The sequence below is a fragment of the Oncorhynchus mykiss genome, chromosome 19 (genome assembly GCF_057628025.1).
Source record: "Oncorhynchus mykiss isolate SJ-2025 chromosome 19, ASM5762802v1, whole genome shotgun sequence".
Classification (NCBI taxonomy): domain Eukaryota; kingdom Metazoa; phylum Chordata; class Actinopteri; order Salmoniformes; family Salmonidae; genus Oncorhynchus; species Oncorhynchus mykiss.
The window spans coordinates 1,808,047-1,827,889 of NC_143040.1; the positions used below are offsets into that span (position 1 = coordinate 1,808,047).

A 19,843-nucleotide genomic window follows, 5' to 3' on the forward strand; every position below is an offset into this window, starting at 1 on the left:
TGACTGGGTTCTGGTAACACGGCCCATTGACTGGGTTCTGGTAACACGGCCCATTGACTGGGTTCTGGTAACACGGCCCATTGACTGGGTTCTGGTAACACGGTCCATTGACTGGGTTCTGGTAACACGGTCCATTGACCAGTACTGGTAACACGGTCCATTGACCAGTACTGGTAACACGGTCCATTGACCGGGTACTGGTAACACGGTCCATTGACTGGGTTCTGGTAACACGGCCCATTGACTGGGTTCTGGTAACACGGCCCAATGACTGGGTTCTGGTAACACGGCCCATTGACTGGGTTCTGGTAACACGGCCCATTGACTGGGTTCTGGTAACACGGCCCATTGACTGGGTTCTGGTAACACGGCCCATTGACTGGGTTCTGGTAACACGGTCCATTGACTGGGTTCTGGTAACACGGCCCATTGACCGGGTTCTGGTAACACGGTCCATTGACCGGGTTCTGGTAACACGGCCCATTGACCGGGTTCTGGTAACACGGTCCATTGACCGGGTTCTGGTAACACGGCCCATTGACCGGGTTCTGGTAACACGGTCCATTGACCGGGTTCTGGTAACACGGCCCATTGACCGGGTTCTGGTAACACGGCCCATTGACCGGGTTCTGGTAACACGGCCCATTGACCGGGTTCTGGTAACACGGCCCATTGACTGGGTTCTGGTAACACGGCCCATTGACTGGGTTCTGGTAACACGGTTCATTGACTGGGTTCTGGTAACACGGCCCATTGACTGGGTTCTGGTAACACGGTCCATTGACTGGGTTCCGGTAACACGGCCCATTGACCAGTACTGGTAACACGGTCCATTGACTGGGTTCTGGTAACACGGTCCATTGACTGGGTTCTGGTAACACGGCCCATTGACTGGGTTCTGGTAACACGGTCCATTGACCGGGTTCTGGTAACACGGCCCATTGACCAGTACTGGTAACACGGTCCATTGACTGGGTTCTGGTAACACGGTCCATTGACTGGGTTCTGGTAACACGGTCCATTGACTGGGTTCTGGTAACATGGCCCATTGACTGGGTTCTGGTAACACGGCCCATTGACTGGGTTCTGGTAACACGGTCCATTGACTGGGTTCTGGTAACACGGCCCATTGACTGGGTTCTGGTAACACGGTCCATTGACTGGGTTCTGGTAACACGGCCCATTGACTGGCTTCTGGTAACACGGTCCATTGACTGGGTTCTGGTAACACGGCCCATTGACTGGGTTCTGGTAACACGGCCCATTGACTGGGTTCTGGTAACACGGCCCATTGACTGGGTTCTGGTAACACGGCCCATTGACTGGGTTCTGGTAACACGGCCCATTGACTGGGTTCTGGTAACACGGTCCATTGACTGGGTTCTGGTAACACGGCCCATTGACTGGGTTCTGGTAACACGGCCCATTGACTGGGTTCTGGTAACACGGTCCATTGACTGGGTTCTGGTAACACGGTCCATTGACTGGGTTCTGGTAACACGGTCCATTGACTGGGTTCTGGTAACACGGCCCATTGACTGGGTTCTGGTAACACGGTCCATTGACTGGGTTCTGGTAACACGGCCCATTGACTGGGTTCTGGTAACACGGTCCATTGACTGGGTTCTGGTAACACGGTCCATTGACTGGGTTCTGGTAACACGGTCCATTGACTGGGTTCTGGTAACACGGTCCATTGACTGGGTTCTGGTAACACGGTCCATTGACTGGGTTCTGGTAACACGGTCCATTGACTGGGTTCTGGTAACACGGTCCATTGACTGGGTTCTGGTAACACGGCCCATTGACTGGGTTCTGGTAACACGGCCCATTGACTGGGTTCTGGTAACACGGCCCATTGACTGGGTTCTGGTAACATGGTCCATTGACTGGGTTCTGGTAACACGGCCCATTGACTGGGTTCTGGTAACACGGTCCATTGACTGGGTTCTGGTAACACGGCCCATTGACTGGGTTCTGGTAACACGGTCCATTGACTGGGTTCTGGTAACACGGTCCATTGACTGGGTTCTGGTAACACGGTCCATTGACTGGGTTCTGGTAACACGGTCCATTGACTGGGTTCTGGTAACACGGTCCATTGACCGGGTTCTGGTAACACGGCCCATTGACTGGGTTCTGGTAACACGGCCCATTGACTGGGTTCTGGTAACACGGTCCATTGACTGGGTTCTGGTACTCCTTGTTTTTAGCCTCATTATTGTTATTTAATTTTATACTATTTAATATTTCAGGGAGTCAACTGACAGGGAGTCATTTCGGACAGGAAGTCAATTGACAGGGAGTCATCTGACAGGGAGTCATTTGGGACAGGGAGTCATTTGGGACAGGGAGTCATTTGGGACAGGGAGTCATTTGGGACAGGGAGTCATTTGGGACAGGGAGTCATTTGGGACAGGGAGTCATTTGGGACAGGGAGTCATTTGGGACAGGGAGTCACAGGGAGTCATTTGGGACAGGGAGTCATTTGGGACAGGGAGTCACAGGGAGTCATTTGGGACAGGGAGTCATTTGGGACAGGGAGTCATTTGGGACAGGGAGTCATTTGGGACAGGAAGTCATTTGGGACACAGGCGGTGTGTTACCTTGAGGAGGTCGAGGATCTTGACACAGAGCTCATAGTCAAAGTTCCCATAGCTGGAGTTGGTCATGTCATAGATGAATATTAAACCATCTCTCTGGGTGTCAACACTGGAGAGAGGAAGGGAGGGAGAGAGGAAGGGAGGGAGAGAGGGGGAGGAGAGTTATCTGTTATGTACATTAAAGGATTGAGAGGTGAAGGAGAGAGGAAGAGAATAGGACTAATTAAGGAGAGAGGGAGAGAATAGGACTAATTAAGGAGAGAGGGAGAGAATAGGACTAATTAAGGAGAGAGGGAGAGAATAGGACTAATTGAGAAAGGAAGAGAATAGGACTAATTAAGGAGAGAAGAGAATAGGACTAATTAAGGAGGGAGAGAGAGAGAGAGAGAGAATAGGACTAATTAAGGAGAGAGAGAGAGAATAGGACTAATTAAGGAGAGAGAGAGAATAGGACTGATTAAGGAGAGAGAGGGAGAGAATAGGACTAATTAAGGAGAGAGGGAGAGAATAGGACTAATTAAGGAGAGAGGGAGAGAATAGGACTAATTAAGGAGAGAGGGAGAATATAACTAATTAAGGAGAGAGAGAGAGAATAGGACTAATTAAGGAGAGAGAGAGAGAATAGGACTAATTAAGGAGAGAGAGAGAGAATAGGACTAATTAAGGAGAGAGAGAGAGAATAGGACTAATTAAGGAGGGAGAGAGAGAGAGAGAGAATAGGACTAATTAAGGAGAGAGAGAGAATAGGACTGATTAAGGAGAGAGAGGGAGAGAATAGGACTAATTAAGGAGAGAGGGAGAATATAACTAATTAAGGAGAGAGAGAGAGAATAGGACTAATTAAGGAGAGAGAGAGAGAATAGGACTAATTAAGGAGAGAGAGAATAGGACTAATTGAGGAGAGAGAGAGAGAATAGGACTAATTAAGGAGAGAGAGAGAGAATAGGACTAATTAAGGAGAGAGAGAATAGGACTAATTAAGGAGAGAGGAAGAGAATAGGACTAATTAAGGAGAGAGAGAGAATAGGACTAATTAAGGAGAGAGGGAGAATATAACAAATTAAGGAGAGAGAGAGAGAATAGGACTAATTAAGGAGAGAAGAGAATAGGACTAATTAAGGAGGGAGAGAGAGAGAGAGAGAATAGGACTAATTAAGGAGAGAGAGAGAAAATAGGACTAATTAAGGAGAGAGAGAGAATAGGACTGATTAAGGAGAGAGAGGGAGAGAATAGGACTAATTAAGGAGAGAGGGAGAGAATAGGACTAATTAAGGAGAGAGGGAGCGAATAGGACTAATTAAGGAGAGAGGGAGAATATAACTAATTAAGGAGAGAGAGAGAGAATAGGACTAATTAAGGAGAGAGAGAGAGAATAGGACTAATTAAGGAGAGAGAGAGAGAATAGGACTAATTAAGGAGAGAGAGAGAGAATAGGACTAATTAAGGAGGGAGAGAGAGAGAGAGAGAGAATAGGACTAATTAAGGAGAGAGAGGGAGAGAATAGGACTAATTAAGGAGAGAGGGAGAATATAACTAATTAAGGAGAGAGAGAGAGAATAGGACTAATTAAGGAGAGAGAGAGAATAGGACTAATTAAGGAGAGAGAGAGAGAGAATAGGACTAATTGAGGAGAGAGAGAGAGAATAGGACTAATTAAGGAGAGAGAGAGAGAATAGGACTAATTAAGGAGAGAGAGAGAGAATAGGACTAATTAAGGAGAGAGAGAATAGGACTAATTAAGGAGAGAGGAAGAGAATAGGACTAATTAAGGAGAGAGAGAGAATAGGACTAATTAAGGAGAGAGGGAGAATATAACAAATTAAGGAGAGAGAGAGAGAATAGGACTAATTAAGGAGAGAGAGAGAGAATAGGACTAATTAAGGAGAGAGAGAATAGGACTAATTAAGGAGCGAGAGAATAGGACTAAGGAGCGAGAGAGAGAGAGAATAAGACTAAGGAGCGAGAGAGAGAGAGAATATAACTAATTAAGGAGCGAGAGAGAGAGAATAGGACTAATTAAGGAGAGAGAGAGAGAATAGGACTAATTAAGGAGAGAGGAAGAGAATAGGAATAATTAAGGAGTGAGAGAGAGAATAGGACTAATTAAGGAGCGAGAGAGAGAATAGGACTAATTAAGGAGAGAGAGAATAGGACTAATTAAGGAGAGAGAGAGAGAATAGGACTAATTAAGGAGCGAGAGAGAGAATAGGACTAATTAAGGAGAGAGAGAATAGGACTAATTAAGGAGTGAGAGAGAGAATAGGACTAATTAAGGAGCGAGAGAGAGAATAGGACTAATTAAGGAGCGAGAGAATAGGACTAATTAAGGAGAGAGGGAGAGAATAAGACTAATTAAGGAGCGAGAGAATAGGACTAATTAAGGAGAGAGAGAGAGAATAGGACTAATTAAGGAGAGAGGGAGAGAATAAGACTAATTAAGGAGCGAGAGAATAGGACTAATTAAGGAGCGAGAGAATTGGACTAATTAAGGAGAGAGAGAGAATAGGACTAATTAAGGAGAGAGGGAGAGAATAAGACTAATTAAGTAGCAAGAGAATAGGACTAATTAAGGAGCGAGAGAGAGAGAGAATAGGACTAATTAAGGAGCGAGAGAATAGGACTAATTAAGGAGCGAGAGAATAGGACTAATTAAGGAGCGAGAGAATAGGACTAATTAAGTAGAGAGAGAATAGGACTAATTAAGGAGAGAGAGAGAGAGAATAGGACTAATTAAGTAGAGAGAGAGAATAGGACTAATTAAGGAGAGAGAGAATAGGACTAATTAAGGAGAGAGAGAGAGAGAATAGGACTAATTAAGGAGCGAGAGAATAGGACTAATTAAGTAGAGAGAGAATAGGACTAATTAAGGAGAGAGAGAGAGAGAATAGGACTAATTAAGGAGAGAGGGAGAGAATAGGACTAATTAAGGAGAGAGAGAATAGGACTAATTAAGGAGAGAGAAAGAGAATAGGACTAATTAAGGAGAGAGAGAATAGGACTAATTAAGGAGAGAGAGAAAGAGAATAGGACTAATTAAGGAGCGAGAGAATAGGACTAATTAAGGAGAGAGAGAGAGAATAGGACTAATTAAGGAGCGAGAGAAAGAGAATAGGACTAATTAAGGAGCGAGAGAATAGGACTAATTAAGTAGAGAGAGAGAGAATAGGACTAATTAAGGAGAGAGAGAGAGAATAGGACTAATTAAGGAGCGAGAGAGAATAGGACTAATTAAGGAGAGAGAGAATAGGACTAATTAAGGAGAGAGAGAAAGAGAATAGGACTAATTAAGGAGCGAGAGAATAGGACTAATTAAGTAGAGAGAGAGAGAATAGGACTAATTAAGGAGAGAGAGAGAGAATAGGACTAATTAAGGAGCGAGAGAGAATAGGACTAATTAAGGAGAGAGAGAGAGAATAGGACTAATTAAGGAGAGAGAGAGAATAGGACTAATTAAGGAGAGAGAGAATAGGACTAATTAAGGAGCGAGAGAGAATAGGACTAATTAAGGAGAGAGAGAGAGAATAGGACTAATTAAGGAGAGAGAGAGAGAGAATAGGACTAATTAAGGAGCGAGAGAGAGAGAGAATAGGACTAATTAAGGAGAGAGAGAGAATAGGACTAATTAAGGAGAGAGAGAGAATAGGACTAATTAAGGAGAGAGAAAGAGAATAGGACTAATTAAGTAGAGAGGGAGAGAATAGGACTAATTAAGGAGAGAGAGAATAGGACTAATTAAGGAGAGAGAGAGAATAGGACTAATTAAGTAGAGAGGGAGAGAATAGGACTAATTAAGTAGAGAGAGAGAATAGGACTAATTAAGGAGAGAGGGAGAGAGAGAATAGGACTAATTAAGGAGCGAGAGAGAGAATAGGACTAATTAAGGAGAGAGAGAGAGAGAATAGGACTAATTAAGGAGCGAGAGAATAGGACTAATTAAGGAGAGAGAGAGAGACAATAAGACTAATTAAGTAGAGAGAGAGAGAGAATAGGACTAATTAAGTAGAGAGAGAATAGGACTAATTGAGGAGAGAGAGAGAGAGAGAGAATAGGACTAATTAAGTAGAGAGAGAATAGGACTAATTGAGGAGAGAGAGAGAGAGAGAATAGGGCTAATTAAGGAGAGAGAGAATAGGACTAATTAAGGAGAGAGAGAATAGGACTAATTAAGGAGAGGAAGAGAATAGGACTAATTAAGGAGAGAGGGAGAGAGAGAGAATAGGACTAATTAAGTAGAGAGAGAATAGGACTAATTAAGTAGAGAGAGAGAGAGAATAGGACTAATTAAGTAGAGAGAGAGAGAGAATAGGACTAATTAAGTAGAGAGAGAGAGAATAGGACTAATTAAGGAGAGAGCGATAAAAAGGGATAAATAATGTAGTGCAGGGGTTGGTTACCTCTCGATGGCTTTGTCCAGCTGAAAGATGATGGCCTGCAGCACAGCCCTATGGGTAGTGACGTCAGAGCGGTGGAGACGAGCGGTGAACAGAGCCAGAGCAGCACCCTTAGCATCACGACCAGGCTGAAACACACAGAGCTTTACTGTAAAACACAGCATTCTAGCAAACCTTTAGTTAGTCCTCATGACCTTTACTGTAAACAGAACAGACCGCATTCTAGTAGATCTTTATTTTACAGTCATGAGCTTTACTGTAAAACACAGCATTCTAGCAAACCTTTACTTAGTCCTCATGACCTTTACTGTAAACACAACAGACAGTATTCTAATATATCTTTATTTTACAGTCATGAGCTTTACTGTAAACAACATTCTAGTAGATCTTTATTTTACAGTCCTCATGACCTTTACTGTAAACACAACAGACCGCATTCTAGTAGATCTTTATTTTACAGTCCTCATGACCTTTACTGTAAACACAACAGACCGCATTTTCTACCTCTTTTCTCACATCCTCCCTCTTCACTTCAGTCTTTCTATCTCTCCCTCTCTCCCTCGCTCCCCCTCACATCCTCCTCCTCCCTCCCTCCCATCCTCCTCCTCCTCCTCCCTCCCATCCTCCCCTTCTCGGTCTAATTGGTGAGGGTTTGTTCAGACAGCCCCATTCATCATAAGACAAACCCTCAGAGGGAAAGAAGAGGAGAGAGAGAGAAGAAGGAGTCAGATGGGAGGGCGAGAGGGCCTGCTGCCTGTCAGCTCACTCTTCTCCTCTTTTTCCTCCTTCCTCTGCTCATAGACGTCAGTTTTTCCAGAGAGAGAGAGAGAGAATGTAAGACACATTAGTTGGTCTATTAGTTCAACAAGCTGCCTCTGTTCCTGTCACTGTTGTCAGACACACACAAACGACTTGAGTTGCCAAAAATGACCGAGAGAAACAGAATCCTCTCACAAACTGACGCTGTTCAGTCCTACAGGTTAAATTGCATAATTTAGTGGAATTAAATTAAATTGCCCCGGGTGTATTTTCGTAAGTCATCTTATTTATCCAACACAACTATCACATGCTCACAGTACACAGAGACTATTCTGAGAGGGATTTCTCCTGCTGCTCCTCAGCTGATGTCTGCTGGAGTAAAACGTGTGTTTTCATCAGCCCCATTCAGTCAGCAACCATTCTAAATACAATCGTGTGTTAAAAACTGTTTTGGCGCAAAGATTAAAAAGAGCAACTTACTTTAATTTCTCAACTGGTAATTGAAGCTCGCCCTCCCATTCAGGTACGGGCAACCGGCTCCCCTCCCATTCAGGTACGGGCAACCGGCTCCCCTCCCATTCAGGTAGGGGCAACCAGCTCCCCTCCCATTCAGGTACGGGGAACCAGCTCCCCTCCCACTCAGGTACGGGGAACCAGCTCCCCTCCCATTCAGGTACGGCAACCAGCTCCCCTCCCACTCAGGTAGGGGCAACCAGCTCCCCTCCCATTCAGGTACGGGGAACCAGCTCCCCTCCCATTCAGGTACGGCAACCAGCTCCCCTCCCATTCAGGTACGGGGAACCAGCTCCCCTCCCATTCAGGTACGGCAACCAGCTCCCCTCCCATTCAGGTACGGGGAACCAGCTCCCCTCCCATTCAGGTACGGGGAACCAGCTCCCCTCCCATTCAGGTACGGCAACCAGCTCCCCTCCCACTCAGGTACGGGGAACCAGCTCCCCTCCCATTCAGGTACGGGGAACCAGCTCCCCTCCCACTCAGGTACGGGGAACCAGCTCCCCTCCCATTCAGGTACGGCAACCAGCTCCCCTCCCACTCAGGTAGGGGGAACCAGCTCCCCTCCCATTCAGGTACGGGGAACCAGCTCCCCTCCCATTCAGGTACGGCAACCAGCTCCCCTCCCATTCAGGTACGGGGAACCAGCTCCCCTCCCATTCAGGTACGGCAACCAGCTCCCCTCCCATTCAGGTACGGGGAACCAGCTCCCCTCCCATTCAGGTACGGGGAACCAGCTCCCCTCCCATTCAGGTACGGGGAACCAGCTCCCCTCCCATTCAGGTACGGGGAACCAGCTCCCCTCCCATTCAGGTACGGGCAACCAGCTCCCCTCCCATTCAGGTACGGGGAACCAGCTCCCCTCCCATTCAGGTACGGGGAACCAGCTCCCCTCCCATTCAGGTACGGGGAACCAGCTATTATTGAAAAATAATATATTTTTTGTTTCTCTAAAATCATTGTCACCATGGTTAATCATAATCTGAATTAAAATGACAAAAAAATCTAAAAGTTATAATTCAACGAAATGTGAGATCACCAGCCTCTATCGTGTGACCACATTGATACGCATCTATTGGCAGGTAAAGAAATGAGCTCATGGAACCCACAGCCTATTGGCCCATGCTGCAGTAGGCCCTTCCATGGAACACACGGCCTATTGGCCAATGCTGCAGTAGGCCCTTCCATGGAACACACGGCCTATTGGCCAATGCTGCAGTAGGCCCTTCCATGGAACACACAGCCTATTGGCCAATGCTGCAGTAGGCCCTTCCATGGAACACACAGCCTATTGGCCAATGCTGAGGTAGGCCCTTCCATGGAACACACAGCCTATTGGCCAATGCTGCAGTAGGCCCTTCCATGGAACACACAGCCTATTGGCCAATGCTGCAGTAGGCCCTTCCATGGAACACAGAGCCTATTGGCCAATGCTGCAGTAGGCCCTTCCATGGAACACACAGCCTATTGGCCAATGCTGCAGTAGGCCCTTCCATGGAACACACAGCCTATTGGCCAACGCTGCAGTAGGCCCTTCCATGGAACACACAGCCTATTGGCCAACGCTGCAGTAGGCCCTTCCATGGAACACACAGCCTATTGGCCAATGCTGCAGTAGGCCCATCCATTGCTCTTTCACAACGAGGATCTGTGATTATCGAGGGGGGAGATTATTTGAAAGATTTTTCAAATAGCTTACTGTGAAGAACTATAGTTTTAATATATTATAATTTGCAATGGAGGTACAACAGTAAAAAAAAAAACACTTTCCTACATTTCCACGCAGCAGGCCAGGAACTTCTATTCGTGTTCAGGCATGTGCGCTCCCTCAACATGACCAGACACATGCCCCCCCCCAACACTATCAGGGCAGAGAAACCAGATACATGCTCCCTCGACATGATCAGGGCGGAGAAACCAGACATATGCTCCCTCAACATTATCAGGGCAGAGAAACCAGACACATGCCCCCCCCCAACATGATCAGGGCAGAGAAACCAGACACATGCCCCCCCAACATGATCAGGGCAGAGAAACCAGACACATGCCCCCCCAACATGACCAGGGCAGAGAAACCAGACACATGCCCCCTCAACATTATCAGAGCAGAGAAACCAGACACATGCCCGCCCCCCCCCCCCACCCACCACACACACATGATCAGGGCAGAGAAACCAGACACATGCCCCTCTCAACATTATCAGGGCAGAGAAACCAGACACATACCCCCCCCCCCCAGACATGATCAGGGCAGAGAAACCAGACACATGCCCCCCTCAACATTATCAGGGCAGAGAAACCAGACACATACCCCCCCCCCCCCAGACATGATCAGGGCAGAGAAACCAGACACATGCCCCCTCAACATTATCAGGGCAGAGAAACCAGATTCACACAATGAATGGAGAGAGACGGGGCCCTTCTGGAGAGAGAGAGACGGGGCCCTTCTGGAGAGAGACACAGCCGGGCCCTTCTGGAGAGAGACGGGGCCCTTCTGGAGAGAGACGGGGCCCTTCTGGAGAGAGAGTGGCCGATATCTTCACCCCTCGCCCTCTTCTTGTCTCAATTTTTTTTAAATGATACTCAAGATGCAAAATGATCTTCACATATTTCAGATGCTATTCACTAACAGCCACAACTCAATAATCAGCTAGTTTCTCTATAGACACTCACAGGGCCCTACACTCTTACGCACACACTACAACACACACACTGCAACACACACACACACACACACTACAAAACACACACTACAAAACACACACACACTCCATTTTCTCACTCACACATAATAAGCACATAATTTATACTGACACTCTATACACACACTGCTACTCTGTTTATCTTAGATCGCGATTCCTAGTCACCTTCCCCCTATACATATCTACCTCCATCACCCCAGTAACCCTGTCTCCTATACATATCTACCTCCATCACTCCAGTATCCCTGTCTCCTTCCCCCTATGCATATCTACCTCCATCACTCCAGTATCTCAGTCTCCTTCCCCTATACATATCTACCTCCATCACTCCAGTATCCCTGTCTCCTTCCCCCTATACATTTCTACCTCCATCACTCCAGTATCCCTGTCTCCTTCCCCCTATACATATCTACCTCCATCACTCCAGTATCCCTGTCCCCTTCCCCCTATATATATCTACCTCCATCACTCCAGTATCCCTGTCTCCTTCCCCCTATACATATCTACCTCCATCACTCCAGTATCCCTCTCCTTCCCCCTATACATATCTACCTCCATCACTCCAGTATCCCTGTCCCCTTCCCCCTATATATATCTACCTCCATCACTCCAGTATCCCTGTCTCCTCCCCCCTATACATATCTACCTCCATCACTCCAGTATCCCTGTCCCCTTCCCCCTATACATATCTACCTCCATCACTCCAGTATCCCTGTCTCCTTCCCCCTATACATATCTACCTCCATCACTCCAGTATCCCTGTCTCCTTCCCCCTATACATATCTACCTCCATCACTCCAGTATCCCTGTCCCCTTCCCCCTATACATATCTACCTCCATCACTCCAGTATCCCTGTCTCCTTCCCCCTATACATATCTACCTCCATCACTCCAGTATCCATGTCCCCTCCCCCCTATACATATCTACCTCCATCACTCCAGTATCCCTGTCTCCTTCCCCCTATACATATCTACCTCCATCACTCCAGTATCCCTGTCTCCTCCCCCCTATACATATCTACCTCCATCACTCCAGTATCCCTGTCCCCTTCCCCCTATACATATCTACCTCCATCACTCCAGTATCCCTGTCTCCTATACATATCTACCTCCATCACTCCAGTATCCCTGTCTCCTATACATATCTACCTCCATCACCCCAGTATCCCTGTCTCCTCCCCCCTATACATATCTACCTCCATCACTCCAGTATCCCTGTCTCCTATACATATCTACCTCCATCACTCCAGTATCCCTGTTTCCTATACATATCTACCTCCATCACTCCAGTATACCTGTCTCCTTCCCCCTATACATATCTACCTCCATCACTCCAGTATACTTGTCTCCTTCCCCCTATACATATCTACCTCCATCACTCCAGTATCCCTGTCCCCTTCCCCCTATACATATCTACCTCCATCACTCCACTATCCCTGTCCTCTTCCCCCTATACATATCTACCTCCATCACTCCAGTATCCCTGTCTCCTATACATATCTACCTCCATCACTCCAGTATCCCTGTCTCCTATACATATCTACCTCCATCACCCCAGTATCCCTGTCTCCTCCCCCCTATACATATCTACCTCCATCACTCCAGTATCCCTGTCTCCTTCCCCCTATACATATCTACCTCCATCACTCCAGTATCCCTGTCTCCTTCCCCCTATACATATCTACCTCCATCACTCCAGTATCCCTGTCTCCTTCCCCCTATACATATCTACCTCCATCACTCCAGTATCCCTGTCTCCTTCCCCCTATACATATCTACCTCCATCACTCCAGTATCCCTCTCCTCCCCCCTATACATATCTACCTCCATCACTCCAGTATCCCTGTCTCCTTCTCCCTATACATATCTACCTCCATCACTCCAGTATCCCTGTCTCCTTCCCCCTATACATATCTACCTCCATCACTCCAGTATACCTGTCTCCTTCCCCCTATACATATCTACCTCCATCACTCCAGTATCCCTGTCCCCTTCCCCCTATACATATCTACCTCCATCACTCCACTACCCCTGTCCTCTTCCCCCTATACATATCTACCTCCATCACTCCAGTATCCCTGTCTCCTATACATATCTACCTCCATCACTCCAGTATCCCTGTCTCCTATACATATCTACCTCCATCACCCCAGTATCCCTGTCTCCTCCCCCCTATACATATCTACCTCCATCACTCCAGTATCCCTGTCTCCTTCCCCCTATACATATCTACCTCCATCACTCCAGTATCCCTGTCTCCTCCCCCCTATACATATCTACCTCCATCACTCCAGTATCCCTGTCTCCTTCCCCCTATACATATCTACCTCCATCACTCCAGTATCCCTCTCCTCCCCCCTATACATATCTACCTCCATCACTCCAGTATCCCTGTCTCCTTCCCCCTATACATATCTACCTCCATCACTCCAGTATCCCTGTCTCCTTCCCCCTATACATATCTACCTCCATCACTCCAGTATCCCTGTCTCCTTCCCCCTATACATATCTACCTCCATCACTCCAGTATCCCTCTCCTCCCCCCTATACATATCTACCTCCATCACTCCAGTATCCCTCTCCTCCCCCCTATACATATCTACCTCCATCACTCCAGTATCCCTGTCTCCTTCTCCCTATACATATCTACCTCCATCACTCCAGTATCCCTGTCTCCTTCCCCCTATACATATCTACCTCCATCACTCCAGTATCCCTCTCCTCCCCCCTATACATATCTACCTCCATCACTCCAGTATCCCTGTCTCCTTCTCCCTATACATATCTACCTCCATCACTCCAGTATCCCTGTCTCCTTCTCCCTATACATATCTACCTCCATCACTCCAGTATCCCTGTCTCCTTCCCCCTATACATATCTACCTCCATCACTCCAGTATCCCTGTCCCCTTCCCCCTATACATATCTACCTCCATCACTCCAGTATCCCTGTCTCCTTCCCCCTATACATATCTACCTCCATCACTCCAGTATCCCTGTCTCCTTCCCCCTATACATATCTACCTCCATCACTCCAGTATCCCTGTCTCCTTCCCCCTATACATATCTACCTCCATCACTCCAGTATCCCTGTCTCCTTCCCCCTATACATATCTACCTCCATCACTCCCAAAGAATATGGATCCTGTAAATTTATCAAAATGGCCAGTAAATCAAATTATTCCCTGGTCACGTTGTCCGGGCGCCACATTTTCCTAAAGAAAACCCTGACACACACACACACACACACACACACACACACACACACACACACACACACACACACACAGGCCTCACCAGGACGGTGAACTTTCCGCTGAGCAGTTCAGAACGGAGAGGTTCCTCTTCTGGGTTAATGTTGAAGATGCCCTCCTTAATCCTCGTGTTCTGATTGGACGAATCACAGACATACAGGTCAAGGGTCAACCATTAGCACATTCTGGCATAGGTGGGAATTTACAGTGTATTTCGGGGACTAGACACAAAAATGCTCACACACACACAGTCACTCACTCACACACACACACTCTGTCTCTCTGTGTCTCTCACACCCACCCACCCCGACCTGGTCCCTCTCTGTCTCTCTCTCTCTTTCTCTCTCACACACACACACACCTGGTCCCTCTCTGTCTCTCACACCCACCCACCCCGACCTGGTCCCTCTCTGTCTCTCTCTCTCTCTCACACACACACACACACCTGGTCCCTCTCTGTCTCTCTCTCTGTCTCTCACACACACACCTGGTCCCTCTCTGTCTCTCTCTCTGTCTCTCACACACACACACACCCACCCACCCACCCCGACCTGGTCCCTCTCTGTCTGTCTCTCTCTCTGTCTCTCACACACACCCACCCCGACCTGGTCCCTCTCTGTACCTTGTATGCCTGGAAGAGGTCTATTGCTCGGGAGACATCAAACTTGCGCGCCATGAGGAACTTGACGGCGGTCGGCTGAGAGACCAGAGCAGCACTGTGGGGATGTTCCCTGCTACGCACCTCACTCAGGAACTCCTCCACCGCCTGGGGAAGGACGGTGGGGAGGTAAGAGGGGATGGTGGGGACGGAGGGGAGGTTAGAGGGGAGATGGGGGAACAAGGGGAGAAGAAGGGAGGTTTACAGGAATGAGACGAGACCATATTAATGACCAAAGGCTCGTATTTCTGTGTTTATTATATTATAATTGAGTCTATGATTTGATATTTGATAGAGCAGTCTGACTGAGCGGTGGTAGGCAGCAGCAGACTCGTAAGCATTCATTCAAACTTTCCTGCGTTTGCCAGCAGCTCTTAGCAATGCTTGGATGACTTCAACTCTTGAGATTAGGCTGGCAATACTAAAGTGCCTATAAGAACATCCAATAGTCAAAGGTATATGAAATACAAATGGTATAGAGAGAGAGAGATAGTCGACAAGTCATAATTCCTATAATAACTACAACCTAAAACTTCTTACCTGGGAATATTGAAGATTCATGTTAAAAGGAACCACCAGCTGTGCTCATGTCCTGAGCAAGGAACTTAAAACGTTAGCTTATTTAAAAAAAAAAATTTACATGGCACATATTGCACTTTTACTTTCTTCTCCAACACTGCGTTTTTGCATTATTTAAACCAAATTGAACATGTTTCATTATTTATTTGAGACTAAATATATATGTTATGCATTATATTAAGTTCAAATAAAAGTGTTCATTCAGTATTGTTGTAATTGTCATTTTTACACATACATATAAATCAGCAGATTATATCAGCTTTTTTTGGTCCTCCAATAATCGGTATCGGAAAATCATAATCGGTCGACCTCTAGTACACACAGCCCTACGTCATGTGCTTGATCTGGGTGAACTTTATAAACTTCCAACTATATCCAGTGACGTCAGCGGATATTCAACAAAAAACATCCGTTTCCCGACACTTGACAACGGATTGTACCAACACCTTCCAACAACCAATTTTGGCAAAGGAGTAACATAGAAATGTCCCTAGAAAAACGTAACCCTAAAAAAAAATGTTAACTCCCGTTACAAATGCACGTTAATAAGTGGTAACATGATTCATGTAGCACATAATGCGTGTTGCTCGTTAGCTGGAGTAGTTGCATTAAAATAACTAACTAAGAGATGAGAGGACCGAGCAAGTCGTAGCTACTAGCTTAGGGCCCTAAGCTACTCGTCTACTGTTGGCAATGTAGTTTAATTAAATAAAACATTAACTATGAAAGTGTGGTCTAGCATCGACTATTTTCTATCTGATAGCGGCTCTTTCGGGTTGTTTAACGTTAACCAGCAATCTAGCCAGCCAGTTGAACGACGAAAACAAACGTTTTACTAGGAACCTGAGAGCAAATTCTGTGAACCGACTGTCGAAAAATAGATAGTTATCAGGCACATTAACTATGACTGAGACCAAACAGTACTCAGAAAGCAAACATGTCACTGGACGTATAAAAAACAATCTTGTACTGGCATGTTTTACATCTGAAAGGAAGTCGTGTGAGGCTCAAATGAAGCAGAACATGTCCATGTTACTCTTACTGTAGTTACCTAGGTAGGAAGCCAAAGAGGACGTGTGTCAACACGGGTCTTCCTCCCCGGCCTAAAGTTTAGCTATCGCTAGGTAGCCATCTGCGTTCAATAAGTTATTCAACAAAATAAATAATAATGTGGGTAACAAAATATGAAATCTAACCAGTGAGATGTAACTATGTCAGCCAACGCATCCAGACGACAGTGTTAAGCAGCTAGCTAATAGTAGCATGCTAGCGGCTGTCATAATATATGTAACGGGACCAAGGATATTTACGAGACAGTATCCTCACCAAGGACAACGTTGACCCTTACAACCTAACTAGACATTTGGGTTTATTATTAACATAAATGTTTTTTGTTTGTTGATGAAATCGAGAGCACTATGGTTAAAAAACCCAAGTCCTTACCAGTTCCTCCTGACTCGTCAAGGCTTCCGCCATCTTGAAGCCTCACGTCAACGTCGTTTCGACGTGCTCGTTCACGACGCAGAAGACCGAGTGCGGCGGCGGCGCGGTTGTCACTAGTTACCACAGATACACTATTTACCACAGACACAAAGTCAAAATACGATACAAATATCGCATTTATTTTTATTTTTAATAAATGTACGAAACAAAATTGCTTTTAGGTAATAATTTAAGGGTTAGGGTTAAGCAGAAGGATAGCAGTGTGGTTAATGTTAGGTTTAAAGTCAGATTTAAAGAAGAGAAACTGTAGGAATGGGCGTGGTTTAGCCATTATTATGACTTTGTGGCTCTGGTAACTAATGTTGACCATACGGGAGGCGGGTTAGTGCTATACAGAATCTTTTGGGACGTCCGTTCCCAAAAACCTAACTTTAATAACCCCAACACTTTAACTATAACCTTTCGCTAAACTTACATTTTAACTTCAATTGGGGGGACGGGGGACGTCCCAAGGAGCCCGAATTAACATGGACCACGGGAGGAGACTACGGGTCGCCAAAGGGCTCATTCTACAAAAAGTCGAACGTTAGTGTATACTTCTAATGGAGATGATGATTTGATCAATTCTGCACCATTCTTTATTAAGAATGTTAGGTGACACAACACATGGTGGAAAAGAGCATACCAAGGTTTAGTTTAATGAACGTATATCCATGTTTGTGATGTTATTTTCCATACGTGAATCTTTCTCTGTCATGAAAAAAATAAAATAAATAGACAGGCAACAGTTCAGTCACAAAACATCCTGAAAACTATTTTTATTGAGCCATCACTTGTCACAACAATTTACATAATATGTTTATTTTTTTTATTTTTTTTTACATGTTATTCTTTTGACGTTCACTATCAAGGAAATCCTGATAGATATTTCCTGTGCAAGACAGTTGGCGACGGAGTGTCTCAGCGGCACCCTAATCCCTATACAGGAGTGCAGCATATAGGCAATAGGGTGTAATTTGGGACACAAGCCCACGTCAGAGGGTTTAGTAGAGAGATACATGTAAATACAAGGTAGGGAAAAGCAGGGACAGATCAGTCTCATTTGGGACACAAGCCCACTTTCTCTCTGACATCACTTCTTCTGAATGCAAACTACAAGCTCAGGGTCCCAAATACCACCATATTCCCTATATAGTGAACTACTAGTGACCAGAGCCCTATACCCTATATAGTGGCACTACTATAGACCAGAGCCCTATACCCTATATAGTGCACTACTTTAGACCAGAGTCCTATTCCCTATCTAGTGCACTACTTTAGACCAGAGCCCTATTCCCTACATAGTGCACTACTTTAGACCAGGGCCCTATACCCTATATAGTGCACTACTTTAGACCAGAGCCCTATTCCCTATATAGTGCACTACTTTAGACCAGAGCCCTATTCCCTATATAGTGGTACTACTTTAGACCAGAGCCCTATTCCCTATATAGTGGTACTACTATAGACCAGAGCCCTATTCCCTATATAGTGAACTACTTTAGACCAGAGCCCTATTCCCTATATAGTGCACTACTTTAGACCAGAGCCCTATTCCCTATATAGTGCACTACTTTAGACCAGAGCCCTATTCCCTATATAGTGCACTACTTTAGACCAGAGTATGGAAGATGGTGACTATCAGGGACTGTATTCATAATGCAGATGGTATCATCTCTGTCCCCTCCCATCTTCAACAACAGACTAACCTATTATCATCTCTGTCCCCTCCCATCTTCAACAACAGACCAACCTGTTATCATCTCTGTCCCCTCCCATCTTCAACAACAACAGACTAACCTGTTATCTCTGTCCCTCCCATCTTCAACAACAGACCAACCTGTTATCATCTCTGTCCCTCCCATCTTCAACAACATACCAACCTGTTATCATCTCTGTCCCCTCCCATCTTCAACAACAGACTAACCTGTTATCATCTCTGTCCCTCCCATCTTCAACAACAGACCAACCTGTTATCATCTCTGTCCCCTCCCATCTTCAACAACAGACTAACCTGTTATCATCTCTGTCCCTCCCATCTTCAACAACAGACCAACCTGTTATCATCTCTGTCCCTCCCATCTTCAACAACAGACTAACCTGTTATCATCTCTGTCCCTCCCATCTTCAACAACAGACTAACCTGTTATCATCTCTGTCCCTCCCATCTTCAACAACAGACCAACCTGTTATCATCTCTGTCCCTCCCATCTTCAACAACAGACTAACCTGTTATCATCTCTGTCCCTCCCATCTTCAACAACAGACCAACCTGTTATCATCTCTGTCCCTCCCATCTTCAACAACAGACCAACCTGTTATCATCTCTGTCCCTCCCATCTTCAACAACTTACTAACCTGTTATCATCTCTGTCCCTCCCATCTTCAACAACAGACCAACCTGTTATCATCTCTGTCCCTCCCATCTTCAACAACTTACTAACCTGTTATCATCTCTGTCCCTCCCATCTTCAACAACAGACCAACCTGTTATCATCTCTGTCCCTCCCATCTTCAACAACAGACCAACCTGTTATCATCTCTGTCCCTCCCATCTTCAACAACAGACCAACCTGTTATCATCTCTGTCCCTCCCATCTTCAACAACAGACTAACCTGTTATCATCTCTGTCCCTCCCATCTTCAACAACAACAGACTAACCTGTTATCTCTGTCCCTCCCATCTTCAACAACAGACCAACCTGTTATCATCTCTGTCCCTCCCATCTTCAACAACATACCAACCTGTTATCATCTCTGTCCCCTCCCATCTTCAACAACAGACTAACCTGTTATCATCTCTGTCCCTCCCATCTTCAACAACAGACCAACCTGTTATCATCTCTGTCCCCTCCCATCTTCAACAACAGACTAACCTGTTATCATCTCTGTCCCTCCCATC

The 19,843-nt window shown here is 45.9% G+C and overlaps 1 protein-coding gene across 2 annotated transcripts in view; it reads right to left on the reverse strand.

Annotated features, from left to right (window-relative positions):
* Positions 1-17,010, reverse strand: part of LOC118936819 (tyrosine-protein phosphatase non-receptor type 9) — a 35,011-nt gene extending 18,001 nt beyond the window's left edge. Inside the window, exons 1-5 of one of the 2 annotated variants that reach the window (XR_016488711.1) lie at positions 16,903-17,010; positions 14,845-14,988; positions 14,266-14,355; positions 6,998-7,122; positions 2,607-2,712 (exon numbers count right to left, since the gene is read on the reverse strand). Coding sequence is in view for 1 of the 2 variants with exons in the window: in XM_090209785.1 (XP_090065911.1) it covers positions 2,607-2,712; positions 6,998-7,122; positions 14,266-14,355; positions 14,845-14,988; positions 16,903-16,935 (498 nt within the window). In the remaining variant the exon portion in view is untranslated. The remainder of the gene's footprint in view (positions 1-2,606; positions 2,713-6,997; positions 7,123-14,265; positions 14,356-14,844; positions 14,989-16,902) is intronic. The other variant, XM_090209785.1, reaches the window with a different exon arrangement.
* Between the last annotated feature and the right edge of the window lie 2,833 nt (positions 17,011-19,843).